This window comes from Mastigoproctus giganteus, chromosome 1 (assembly GCF_048544385.1).
Source record: "Mastigoproctus giganteus isolate SK-2022 chromosome 1, ASM4854438v1, whole genome shotgun sequence".
In the NCBI taxonomy this organism is placed as follows: domain Eukaryota; kingdom Metazoa; phylum Arthropoda; class Arachnida; order Uropygi; family Thelyphonidae; genus Mastigoproctus; species Mastigoproctus giganteus.
In genome coordinates, this window is record NC_143575.1 from 248,647,202 (window position 1) to 248,661,333 (window position 14,132).

Below are 14,132 nucleotides of genomic sequence, written 5' to 3' on the forward strand. Positions count from 1 at the left end.
GTAATGCTCAAATAGCAAGAATCTTTGGATTCTTTCAATTCTGTCAATTGAAATTGATTTGTTGATTATCTGGAGGCTTTCGGTCTAGTACAAGTTGAACAGTTATTACCCCGTTAATAACTGTTCAACTTGTACTAGATAACCATTGTGCTCCACTGTGTTTTCAACACCAGTTCACTTTCTAAGAATTCTTTCAGATTAAAGTGTGCTTTAAGGCACATTTTATGATGAGGGTTGTTGTTGTTGTTGTTTTGGTTTTTAGGAGCATTAGCAACTAAGGCCATATTGCTCCAGGATATGCGGTGGTCATTCCTTAACCTTTCTGCATCCTCCGCATTTGGTGGTGACGGGCTCGAACCCCGGTCTAATCAAGAAGCGTGTGCTACGCACTGCTGCTCCTTCCCACCTGGCTACGGAGGCGCCTATGATGAGGGGTTAAACTTTCTCAGACATATTGGACTTTCAAGTTGGATTTAATCAAATCAAACTTAAAGCATCCAAGGTCATTCATAAATATGTAATTGATTATTTTCAATAGTGAATATTATATTGGGTGACAGTCAAGCTTAGGCTTTATTGTTCATCTTCAAGAATTGATCTGCTGAGTCCATTGTTTTCTTGTGATCCAAATGTTGGCATTTTTCTGCCTAATAAACCTCTTGCATTTGATATGTGGCATTCACAGCAGTTCTGTGGAACTTCTTTCTGTTGGCACATCCCAAGGAGGTGCCCTCAAGCAATACAACCTATATTTTTTGTCAATGAATCACTGACCTCAACCTAAATTCTCATGTGTGCATGTATTTTAATCGCCTGTAAACTTTTCATTAACAGGGTGCCATTTATGTACGTATTTATATTTTATTTGATAATATATGACTGGTGCTCTGATTTCTTTCTTAAAAATTTTAAAATGGAAGACAAACACACAAATCTATATTAATACTCACACGGCTGGAGAATTGGGAGGTGTGAAGGCAGAGAGATGACTATCTTCAGTTGGAATAACATCGTCAATTGTGAGTGTACTGCAGTCTTTCATTGTCACAGTGCTGAGGCCAAGTGCTGTTTCTGAAGTCTGTGTTTTACTATCTCTGACAGCTGGCTTTGCAGTCCCTTTCACTATATCTGCTAGACGACTGTCAATCATATCTACTTCTACAATATTTGTGTCTTGCTAAAAATATATATGCTTTATGAATTAGGCTATACACACACAATATATATATATAAAAAAGATAATTTATGTATAATCTGTAATATCTTAAAAACACAATGTTTTAGTTTTGATAAATTTAGGTACAGTCTATACGTGTACATGTGTTCCTAAAAATCTCTGCATTATGGTATTTCGTGCATTAAAAACAGCAGGACTTATGGGAAAAAGAGGGATGGGGCAGAGCACTCAAAAAAAAAAAAAAATAATCAAAATAAATTGTTCAGTCTGGTAAGTAAAACACTAAAAAAGTTAGAAACCCAATAAAATTGCTAACACAGGTTTAAACATCTTAAATTTCTAATAAATATTACAGTAAATATAGTATTTTACCATGACAAGATATGAAGTTTGCTTGATTGATGTTTCTGTTCACTGACTTTTTTTTTTTTTTTTGGAATGTAAAATTTAAAATAGTAAGAAAGATAAGCAATGGCGAATACGAGACACACAAATTGCACAAGTGAGACAAGTTTACCGAGCTTAAAAAATAGGAATGAAGAGAAGATTCTGAAAATTTATTTGTGTCTTATATGATTGAAGATTTCATGGAAGGGGAAACACATTTCACCATAATAACGTAAAAACCCACAGAATGCCAGTTATTGGTATTATCGCAAATGTAGTAAGATCAGGTTTACTATCCGTTTATAATTAGATTGCACTAAATGAAAAGCCCAATAAACCAAGAACTGCAAATTGTTTTTCATTGTTTTATGATAGTGACCTCCAGAAATGTGCTCCTCTGCTCACCCTTCACGAAATTTCTGTTCAAGCAGAAAAAAAATGTGAGCTCCTGAAAACATGAGTCGGCCTACAACATCAAATGTTAGCTTGTGAATACAGTGAATGACAACAGTGCGTCTCTGACAAATACAACTACAGTAAATGGGAAATATAGCTCTCACACATTTGACTATATTTTTTAAACTTCATAAACTTTTATGTATCGCTACGCAGGTTGCTATTTTGAGCTTGGTGATGAGTTTTGCATTCACCCGGTGTTACTCGCAGACAAAATCGTGCACGAGCGAACACAAAAATCATATTATACTCGCATTGCTCCCTAATATATTATGGGGAAAAGCAAATGGAGCAAATTCGTGTTGCAAAAATGGACGTTATGGCAAAAACTATTGTATAAATTTTTTTTTTATATTGGCACTGTCAATTGGCAAGTTTTATGAGCCAAAAATAGTGACATCAGTAAAGCTATCATCAATGACACACTAAGCAAGTGACTGGTAACTTTGACAAAGTGCATAACCAAAAAAGCAAATGAATGCACTTGTGGTGACCGTGAGTAAATCAGATGTCACTGCAATTTTAGGAATTTCTAAAGAACATGTTTAACACATTCTGTCTGAGTTGGACTACCAAAAAAAAAAAAAAAAGTGGTACTTGGGTTCCCAGGAGGTATGTAGAAAAACTGAAAAGAAAGATGGATCTTGGATTCACTACTATCATCTAAATACAAGAGAAAATTGAAGGAATCTCATCAAAATATTCCATATTTTGGGATATTTTCTTTTTAATATTTGTAATCCATACCAAAAAGAGTGGCATTTTGAAATTCAGCATTGTTTACAATAAGCTCCATAACAGCACAAATTGTTCTTGCCAATTACATCTATGTAAACTCATCAAACAACACTTGCATGAGCTGGTGATTAGTTTTGTCACTAGAGAATGGCCAAGAGTGGTAGACAGGGTCCAAAAATTCCCAGGAGTACAGCTAAAAAAATCTGTTTGATTGTGTTCTTGAAAATAAATATTTGTGTGTGCATAGATAAGTTGCTATTTATTGAGAAGGTTAAACATGAATCTTTTTGAAAGGAAAATATTACATGAAACTATACACTAAAAGAACACAGAGGGGGAGAGAGAGAGAATTTATATTTTTTTTTATCTCTTAACTTAGCTTGGTATAGTAATATTAAAAATGAAAGGAAAGTTCCTGAAGAAGCTTCCACATAATCTCTTCTGTAAAGAGATGTAAGCACATAAAAATCAGATTTAATTCCAAATAGCTGAAGTAAAAAGTTTCTTTTGAAGCAAGGACAGAAAAAAACATGTCCAGTGTGATCAAAAGTACATTCTTCCATATGTACTTGCACTGGGCATTCTCTCTCTCTCTCTCTCTCTCTCTCTCTCTCTCTCTCTCTCTCTCTCTCTCTCAGCTGTTGCAAATTAAAGTGAAAATAATCACCAGTTCATGCCACCACTATGAGCAGATTATATAATTAACTGGTGAGAGCATTGTGTGATAAGTTAAGTTACTGAGTATATGACAGTTTTAAAAGAGAAAAATGGCACCACCCTTTTTCTGTATGGGTTACAAGTATTAAACAGCAAGCAATATTCCAAAATATGGTCGGTCTCTCTCTCTCTCTCTCTCGCTCTCTCAGGTATGTACAACTATACATAATAAACAACAGTACAGGTTGCATACACATTAATCACATTAACCACATCTATCATTAGCAGGATCATGTCAATTGGATGCAAGACAATTTCAGGCATGACATTTCATTGTACATGACAATTTGGTGAAAGACAACTGGTGGCTATACCAATTTGGTGTATCATATACAGAAATTAAGAAAATTAATGAAGTAAAAAGTTTGGGCCACTAAGAGAAGTTTTGGTCACCTAGACAGGAGGAATGCAAATATTTAGAAAATAACAAAAAAAAAAAACATTTTTTTTATCCAATTTATTTTACACAAAAGTATTCTAGCCAATCCTACTTATAAGCAAGGTTGGAAAGTGGGTATGCACTTCTCTTCAGAATGACTGTCCATATTGTAACAACTTTAACATGGAGTCAAGCTAAAATAATAGGCACACATACCTGAAGATAACAGGTGCATATCAATCCAAGCTGCTGTTCCATGACAGTGCAATGGTATCAGGAGCCTAGGTTCATGGCTGCTTCCTCTGCTAGATTTTTGGGACCACGCTTTCTTTTGTTACAACTATACTACACCATTTAAGAAATGGTATTTTGGGGGGGGGGGGGTGGACATTGTTTGCATTGCATAAAATCCTACCATAATGGGATGAATTATTATGGGTAGGCACATTATCTCCCACCACTGGGTAACTGAGATTTTTTTTTATTCAAGCAAGCAAGGCAAACCAACAATACAATATATGCAATTTATGGTCATTATATACAAATGCCTTACAACTTTAGTAGTTTGATGAAAAAATAAACTCTTCCCCCCCCTTTAATTACCTTCCTCCACCTGCTAACCAAGTGTATTCTGGCTTATGAATGGGATGAATTATTATGGGTCACATGAGCTCCCACACCACTGGGTAACTGAGAATTTTTTTTATTCAAGCAAGGCAAGGCAAACCAACAATACAATATATGCAATTTATGGTCATTATATACAAATGCCTTACAACTTCAGTAGTTTGGTGAAAAAATAAACACCCCCCCCCCTTTAATTACCTTCCTCCACATGTTAACCAAGTGTATTCTGGCTTATGCAGAACTATTGCATTTACAAGAGTGAAATTTTCTGCAATTACTCTGCCCTTTGGTTTAAGGAGAAAGGTTATATTGCCAATTCACAAAAACATCTGTATTTTTTACAATGGGGGTGAAAATGGCAAAATAAATTGCATGGGTTTCTTTAGCACAAGTTCCTGAGCCTGAAAAGTGGTCTTTATTCAGGATTCCAAGCATAAAAATGATGTTCTATTGGTTTCTAAGCTTGAAAGAAGTTATAACTGCAACAAAATTTAAAGCTAGGCCTCGCATAACGCGAGTTTGATTAACGCGTTTTTCAGTTACCACTATTTGAAAAAAATATACCACTTTTCACTTTACACGATGTGAATTTCCAGTTAACGCAATTTTTTTTTTATTATGCGATAGCTGAAAAAGATTTGAAATCGCGCATCAGACAGGCAATAAACAAACGTTTGCCTGCTGCACGCCTCGGTGTGTTCCATCAACCACCGGAACAAGACGTGTTACTTGTTTGTCTCCCGCTAATAAAGTCAACGCAGACTTGCATTTAAAAATTCAAATTTTTAAATGAGCCAGATGAAACTGTTACTGTGAAGGAGATAACGGTAAAAGAACTAGATGAAATCTTTGGTATCATCGAGAATCTCAAAAAAAAAAAAAAAAAAAAAAAAGTTTGAGGTGCTCTGCGATATTTATTTCGCTGGGGCCCAGAGAAGATTGTTGTCGGCTATCGAAAACTGATTGATGAAAAGAGAAAGTCAACACTGTTCAAATATAAATAAGGTTGAGCAGATGGGCTGAGAGGTGGCAAATGAAGTTTAACATTGACAAATGTAAAGTACTACACATGGGAAACAGCAACCCCAGAGCAATGTATCAACTCTGTGGTACTACACTGACAGTGGTAGAGAATGAAAGGGACTTGGGGGTGGTTGTGCAGGCAGATATGAAGTTCTCTGAGCAGTGCAGACGGGCTGGAAGAGTAGCTCATGGAGTATTGTCAATGATATACAGGAATTTTTCCAGCAGGGATAAGGAGGTGATTATTCCATTGTATAAGGCAATGGTCAGGCCACACCTAGAGTACTGTATACAAGTCTGGAGGCCTCATTTCAAGAAGGATGTAGAGCTGCTGGAACGAGTACAGAGAAGGGCAACAAGATTAGTGAATGGAACAAAGGGGTGCTCTTACGAAGAAAGGTTTAAGTTTTGCAAATTACAGTGTCTGGAGACTAGGCGAGGTGATCTGATAGAGGTGTATAAAGCCTTGAATGGTTTAAGCATGCTCAATGCTGATGGGATTCTTCCTCTAGCTCAGAAAAATCACCTGAGAGGGCATAAATTCAAATTGAGGAAAGACAGATGTAGGATAGACGTGCGGAAATTTGCCTTTAGCCAGCGGGTGGTTGGTTGGTGGAACAGACTTCCATCCCTTGTGGTGGAGGTTGATAGCCTAAATAAGTTTAAGGCTCAGCTGGACAGGTATTTTGAATGAACAGAGGGGTGAAGTGGAAGTGGGTTTTTTTTTTTTGGCTGATGCTGCATAAGCTTGCTTTCTTGCATCAAATGCCTCTACTAATGCTAATGCTAATTTCCACACTAATGACTTGCACTTGGCTCCAAACCACCAATAGATGCAATTTTACTGGCAATTACATCTTGTACTTGACTTGCCTTCCTTTTGGCATAGCCTTGTGAATCTCTCTTAGCCATTTGCTGAAATTTCAGAGGAGAAATACCAATAGCCATCAAACTTGTGCTCAAGCTTTCAGTCACATGCATTTTATCATCATGGTCTGATCCAGATGAAGTTGATGTCCCTGCTTTTCAGCTGTTAGACTCTTCTCGGCATGATGGGCACAGCTTCTGGCCTGGTTTTATGCCTACCTTCGTTAGGTCTTTCAGGTAGTCTGCCATTGACAAATCATTGGTTGTAAACTTTTTTTACCACATGACTTTCTCCTAGAAAAAATTGCAACATGAACGCTGCAAAAATTCAAATTTTTTCAAAAGCAAAGCTTCATGATGTAGACAAATTGTGTCTTCTTCACCCAGTTTTAATTCACAACATCCACCTATCAGCTGTTGTTCTTCAAATTCAAATTCTTTATTTTAACCTGGTTTTGCACATATAGGATAGCACACAACATTTAGAATTATCCATGACTGATGGCGCATGAGTCCAGCTTATCTCCAGTAAAATCTTCTGATTCCATGGCTTTCGTGCTGACTAATAAGTGGATGTTTCTGCAAGCAATGAAAACTTAATTAACTTTACTACAGTCAAACAAAAAAAACAGAGGAACAAAATAAACAAACTGTTCATCATGAAGATAAAACACATTAATAACAGCATGGTTCAAATATCAGCTATTTATACTTTGTTTTTGTATGAATCTAGACTGTTCATTAATTTTTTTTTTTTTTTGGAATTCAAGAATATTCTGGAATTCTAGAATATTCCAAAATTGTAGAATATTCTAGAATATACTCTATTTCTAGATTATTCTAAACATTAAGCAGGATTAAGGAAGTGTTCTGCAACAAAAGATCTCACAAAATAATACAGCACGTAAAACTACTTGATGTTTAGGCTTAGTTTTAAGGCCTCAAGTGCAAAGCACAAAACAGATAAACCACAAATCCTTGTAGATGAAACTCTGCTCTTTCCAGTGGTGGCAAAAATGAGAGAACTGAAGGTATCCCACATTAAGATATTTGCTCCTTAAGATAGGTCAAATTTGACTTCCGAATTTTGAGTCAACATGTGTTACTGAATTTTAAAATGCTCCCATCAAGTCAGGGTTGCCAACTTTTCAAATTTGAAATGACAGTTCGAAAATGTAAATCAGATTACTTTAAATAGAAAAGGTTTTTTCATAATAAAGTTAATACAGTGTATTTAATTTTATTTTCATTGAGCCCTTAACTCACTTAATTTTGATTTCACTGGGAAATTACAATCACCGTTCTTTCAATCATTACCATGGAAATCATTAATCAAATTCATCAAGCTAGGATAATGGGACAGATGTCACTTATTCGTATTAGTAGTGGCAAATGATGGAAGAAAGTAAATTTATACAGCATCAGCCAAAAAAAATTCCATTTCACTTCACCCATTCGTCCCCTCTAGTAGTTTGTCAAGTTCTTCCTTGAATTTATTCAAACTATTTGCTTTCATAACAACCAACTTAAGCTTGTTCCAGCAAATAAACCACCCTTCATTTATAACTATGATGCATTACCATTAGTAGAGGCATTTGATGCAAGAAAGCAAGCTTATGCAGTATTAGCTTTAAAAAAAAAAATAAATAAAAAACCCTTCCCACTTCACCTATCCATTCACTCCAAAAGTTTATCCAGTTCTTCGATGAATTTATTTAAGCTATCAACTTTAAAGATAAAAATCTGAAACATGATTGGAGGTGCCGAGTCAATCTTTGAAGGAAAATCTCAGCTAGAAAACAAGTATAAGAGCTGATATTTAGTTAGGCTGAATTCATGCAGATGGTAAGTGGAATGTACAAAGAAGAAGGTACGAAAGGTTTTTATTTCAAAGTTATGACTTTCGTCTTGATTAAATTTGTGGCGGCAAATTTTTGGTGCCAGTTTTAGACTACATTGTAAAAAATGTAAAGGCTTTTGAGCCTGGACACCAAATGTTTTGCATTCTCTGTCAAAAGTTAACTAGGTATACCAAGTTTCAGAGCACTACCTCTCACTGTTGTGCAACAGTAACACTTAAAACTTTGAAAATTTTTTGCGATTTGCTTCGTGTAACACAAGTGGCCTCCACAAAAAAGGTGCTGGTGCCTCAAGCATACTGTTTTGAACTGAATTTCTGCACAGCTTCTTTGGAAACCTGTTTAAACATCTACACCAAGTTTCAACAAAATTGGAGATGGTCGAGCAGGGACCCCTAGACCATTTGACATGGAATAACCCTATACTAATGCTTGAAAGTACACTGAATCTACAAAATGCAAAATTTTACGTTCTTTTGTTCAGTTAATGCTTTTTTTTTTTTTATAATAAAAAAGTTTATTTTTGGTACACAGTGATGATTTCAATATATTTTTTAAAATTAAACCCTTCAATTTGAAAATAGTATAAGGAACATATCTTAAATTAAGCTATATAAATAGTATGGCAATTATAATTTTACCAACTTTTTTTACTATTGTAAACTGAAGTATGCAATTAAAAATTACCATAATAGATATAAAAAACTTATTTTAATACATCTGGAATGACTATACAGTGCATTCTGGTTATTTGGGCCACCGGTTAATCGGGGCAGCCGTTTATTTGGGGCAAATCTTAAAAAACAGAAACCAATCGAGAAAATAGCCGGCGTTTACTTCACTTAATTGGGACAAAATGCCGTTTAATCGGGGCAGGAGACCTCAGTACTGGAGATTACCCTGCGATTGCCTCCGACCGTACCACGTAGTTCGGTCAGATTTCTGGAAGTCACAACCATAAAACAATAAAAACAATTAGCAGTCACCTGTTTATTAGGCTTTTCTGTTAGTGCAATCTATCATAAACGGATAGTAAACTCGATCTTATTGAATTTGCGATAATACCGACAGCTGGAATTCTGTAGGTTATTATGGTGAAATGTGTTTACACTTCCATGGAATCTTCAATCATATAAAAGAAATAATTTTCAGAATCTTTTCTTCATTCCTATTTTTAAAGCTTTGTAACTCGTTACTCCGTTCTCACTTGCGGCGCATATTGCGTTACTTGCAATTTGTGTGTGCCATGTTTTTTGTTATTGATTGCTTATCTTTTTACTGTTTTAAATTTTAACCCCCACCCACAAATATCAGTGAACAGAAATGTCAACTAGTTTAGTTAGTATGTACATATTACAGTGCGTATTAATTATTCCGATTTTCACTTATATTCTTCCGAATTCCACGTATCATTTAATTTTTTAATTGGTAAGGTAATAAAGAGTAAATTTGTGCTTAATATTTTATTTTCGCTAATTAGAACCGCTGTTTAATTGAATTAAAATTCAATTCACGAACGTGATCACAATGACCAGCACTTACTACACATCGTATAGTGAACGGTACTTTACTATGGTGAGTTTGTCATAACGTGATTTGATTGTACAGTGAACTAATTGTAAAGGGGGGGGAGATACATTGTATTTTTTAACTATTTATGTGAAACTTCAGATAATTGGGGCAGCCGCTTAATCGGGCCAAAATGCACCAGTCCCGATGTGTCCCAAATAACCGGAATCGACTGTATTATACAAAAATGTAATAGCTGTGGAGAACACATAAGTAAAATGCCTTCTGACAATCTTAAAGCATATCCAAACATATTGCCGACTTTTTCCAAGATCACCATGAATAAAAATACTAACTAGTATTAATATTTTCATTATGGCATGTAGATATATGGATGGCCTTTCAATTTGTAATGGACTTTTCCTGCATCACCTTCTAGAGGTAATTTCAAAAGTATGTGAAAAAAATTCTGATATATTCTAGGGTCTAAAATAAGACATAAGTCACATAAATGTGTTTGATTTTAACAGTTACAGAGTTATGGATGTCAGAATGACAAAAAAAAAAAGCTGTAGAATTTTTAATAGTAAGTTGTTCATAATCAGAAACATGTTTATATGAGTTATTTCATATTTGGAATTCTAAAATACTTAAGTATATGATATCAAATTTATTTTTTGCATCCAGTTCCTCTGTGACTACATCATAATATCCAATCAAATTGGTCAGACCAGACTTCCCCTTAACAAATAAATGCTGTGTCTTAGAGAATTCACTTTCTTTATCTCCATATCGCATTTAAAATGAATGCTATTAATATCAGATTTATATGATAACCAGGTTGTTTTCAATTTCCAGCTTATACATCTAACCCACTACGACCACATTTCAAAAAGGATTCATAATCCTGTGTGTTTTCTGAAATTTTACATTGTAGTTCTTAGGCAAGTTACTGAAAGACATTTTTAATTAGCTTTGCATTACACAAGTAATGTGAAATTAGTGCACATAACAGAGAACACAGCTATTATCTCACATTTCTATTTGGCAATGTAGACTGCCAGAGTTCACCTGATGTCCACTTCATTAATAAAAATTAGAAGAAATTCACAAAATTAAAAAAAATTCAATTTTTTTTTAAGTTTTTATTTTTTAGTGAAAAGAAAACTGTCACATGACAGTAAGATGGGGAAGAGTCAAATCAAGTACAAAAAAAAAAAAAAAAAAAAGGATTTTCTGTTGTAAATCCAGAGTGCTACAGAGATTCCTCACCTCACAATGTATTCGGTCTTTCAGACCTCGTGTTCTCAGTGGAAGAATTTTCACAAATTCTTAAGCCCGAAAACTTGCAAGGTTAAAATCTATAACAGGGGTGTCAAACTCTTAAATGTCCATGGGGGTCAACACAAATGAATCTCGGGAAAGGGGCCCTCATGGGCTGTACTAGCATGCACATAGCAAACCAGTGGCATTACTAACAGAAATATATTAAATATTTTCATGTATTTCCTCTTGCATAAAAATACACAACACAAATTTATGATGGTTATAGTAAGTTAGGAATTTTATTTAAATCTTATATATCACCGATTATTATCATTTTCATAGAGGTTTAGCCATGTTGACCTATGAAAGTTAACAATTGGGATGGGGGGGATATAACAACCATTAGAGAACTGCAAGGAGGCCACAAGCTGTCAGTTTGATAGGTCTAGCCTTAAAGGAAAAGGGCTTACATTCTTATGTTGTTAGTTAGTTAAGAAACACAAAATCGAAGGAAATACACCCAGTTGACACTGGTGGACAGTGCAATGTTGAGTCAGTTGGGTGTGACAAATTTCCAATTCCGCACTGCTTATATCTGTATGACATCATTTCTCTGCAATCCCAACAATAACTGCCTTTGATGTCTTGGAAAGGGAAAATGAGATTAGGAGTGTGTTATAGGCCTAATGACTCTGATGAGTACAACAAACAGTTGTGTAGAGAAACAGAGTGGGAAATAACTGGAACTTGTGGATTGGTCACTGAACAAGCTAGCAAGACTTTTGTGGATTTTTTGGCAGATTGTTATCTACAGCAATACGTTCGAGGGGCAACCGTAGGGAGTAATACTCTTGATCTGATTATCAGCAGTGATTATTCGTGCATTAAGAATTTATAGATAATTGAACCACTAGGTGGCAGTTACCACACTGTACTGATATGGGATTTATTTACAGATGCAACTATCATCAGGGGAAGGGAAGGGTTTTTGCTTTCATAAAGGTGATTACATCAGTCTCAGATATTTTTTAAATTCTATACAGTGGGACCAACTGATGATGCTAACAACAGCAAATTCTAAATGGGAAGCATTCAAGGAAGTTACTAGGCTTTTTGCCTCCAACTAAGAAATACTGTTCTGGGTTTAGGCCCAAATTAGCACCAGGGGTTCATATCTAGTAAGTATGGGCTTGGCACACCTAGGGTCCTGAGCTGGATATCATCATTCTTTTCTTTCTTGGTGATTTCCTTCAACTGCTCTCTCTCTCTCTGGGTTACTCGTTTTTTTTTTTTTTTTTTTTGGCTGGTGCAGCTTAAGGCTTCCTTGCACCAAAGGGCTAGTAATAATAAATGGATGTCAAATGAACTAATGAAGCTTGTGGCAGAGAATAAAAATGCATAGGATGCATATAAATCATCAGGCAACACAGAAGCCTATGGTATATATAAGCTAGTCTGCAATCAAGTCAGAAATGAGGTTAGGCAAGTGAAGGCGGATCATGAGAAATCTTTGGCAAAGGATGGAAAGAAAAACAGCAAAGCCTTCTTTACTTATATAAACTCTAAAAGAGGATGAATTAGATTGGTCCGCTTGATATCAATGGTTGGATTGTAGATGTTCGTTCTCAGACAGCTGCTCAACTAAATGAGTATTTTGCATCTACATTCACACATGAGTTATTCAAGGAGGAGAAGGCCAGATGTTTATAAAAATCTAACAGGGTGTTAAACGATTTTTAATAACTGAGAGCAAAGTGGAGGAGAAATTGTTGAAGTTAAATATAAGAAAGGCACCTGGGGTGAATGGAATCAATCCAGGTATATTAAAGGAGGCAGAAAAAGAAGTAAGGAAACTCTTAGCCATAATTATGAGAGCATCCTTGGACTGGAGATGTACAAATGTATCTCCAATTCACAAAGGGTATCAAAGGGTGACACGAGTAATTACAGACTGTTAGTTTGACTTCTGTTCCAGGGAAAATAACGGAGTCACTGATTAAAGAAACATTGCAGGATCATCTACACAAGAGTGCAGTAATAATTCAGACACAGCATGGGTTTGTTAAAGGGAAGTCTTGTGTGACCAATTTGATTGGATACTATGATGTGGTCACAAAGGAACTCTATGCAAAAAAATTTTGATATCATATACTTGGATTTCAAGAAAGCTTTCGATACGTTGCACATGGAAGATGACTGTACAAATTGGAGGCATTAAGGCCTCCAATTTATACAGTCCAATTATGGCATTAAGGGCAAGTTGCTACAATGGATAAAAGGGTGGTTGAGTAGGAGAAGACAGAGTGGTAATCAATGGACACAAAAAAAAAAAAAAAAAACAATTTCACGCATCCATTCCCTCTAAACGTTTATCCAGTTCCTCCTTGATTTATTCAAGCTATCAACTTCCACAACAACAGATGGAAGTTTGTCCCAGCTATTAACCACCCGCTGGCTAAAGGTAAATTTTTGCACATCTATTCTAAAACTGTCTTTCCTCGATTTGAATTTACCCCCCCCTCCCGGTTCATAATCTGAGCAAGTGAAGGAATCCCCTCGGAATCCAGCATGCTCAACCCATTCAAGGCCTTATACACCTCACTCAGATCACCTTGCAGATGCCTAGTCTCAAGCCGTTGCAATTTAGCTTTAGCATTAGTAGAGGCATATGATGCAAGAAAGCAAGCTTATTCAGCATCAGCCAAAAAAAAAAAAAAAACACACACCACTCCCATTTCACCCCTCCGTTCGTTCGAAATACCTGTCCAGTTGACTTTAAATTTGTTTAGGCTATCAACTTCAACAACAAATGATGGAAGTCAGTTCCACCAACCAACCACCCGCTGGCCAAAGGCAAATTTCCGCACATCTATCCGACATCCGTCCTTCCTCAATTTGAGTTTATGCCCTCTGAGGCGATTATTCTGAGCAAGATGAAGAATCCCATTGAGCATGCTCAAACCATTCAAAGCCTTATACACCTCTATCAGATCACCTCGCCGGTGCCTAGTCTCCAGACTCTGTAATTTGCAAAACTTAAGCCTTTCTTCGTAAGAGCAACCCTTTGTTCCATTCACTAATCTTGTTGCCCTTCTCTGTACCCGTTCCAGCAGCTCTACATCCTTCT

At 35.8% G+C, this 14,132-nt stretch overlaps 1 protein-coding gene across 3 annotated transcripts in view; it reads right to left on the reverse strand.

The window, feature by feature from the left end:
- LOC150091741 (uncharacterized) overlaps positions 1-14,132 on the reverse strand; it is a 468,496-nt gene that overhangs the window by 59,678 nt on the left and 394,686 nt on the right. For all 3 annotated transcript variants that reach the window (XM_090376795.1, XM_090376796.1, XM_090376797.1), the window contains one exon: positions 951-1,177. In XM_090376795.1, the coding sequence (XP_090232921.1) occupies positions 951-1,177 (227 nt within the window). The remainder of the gene's footprint in view (positions 1-950; positions 1,178-14,132) is intronic.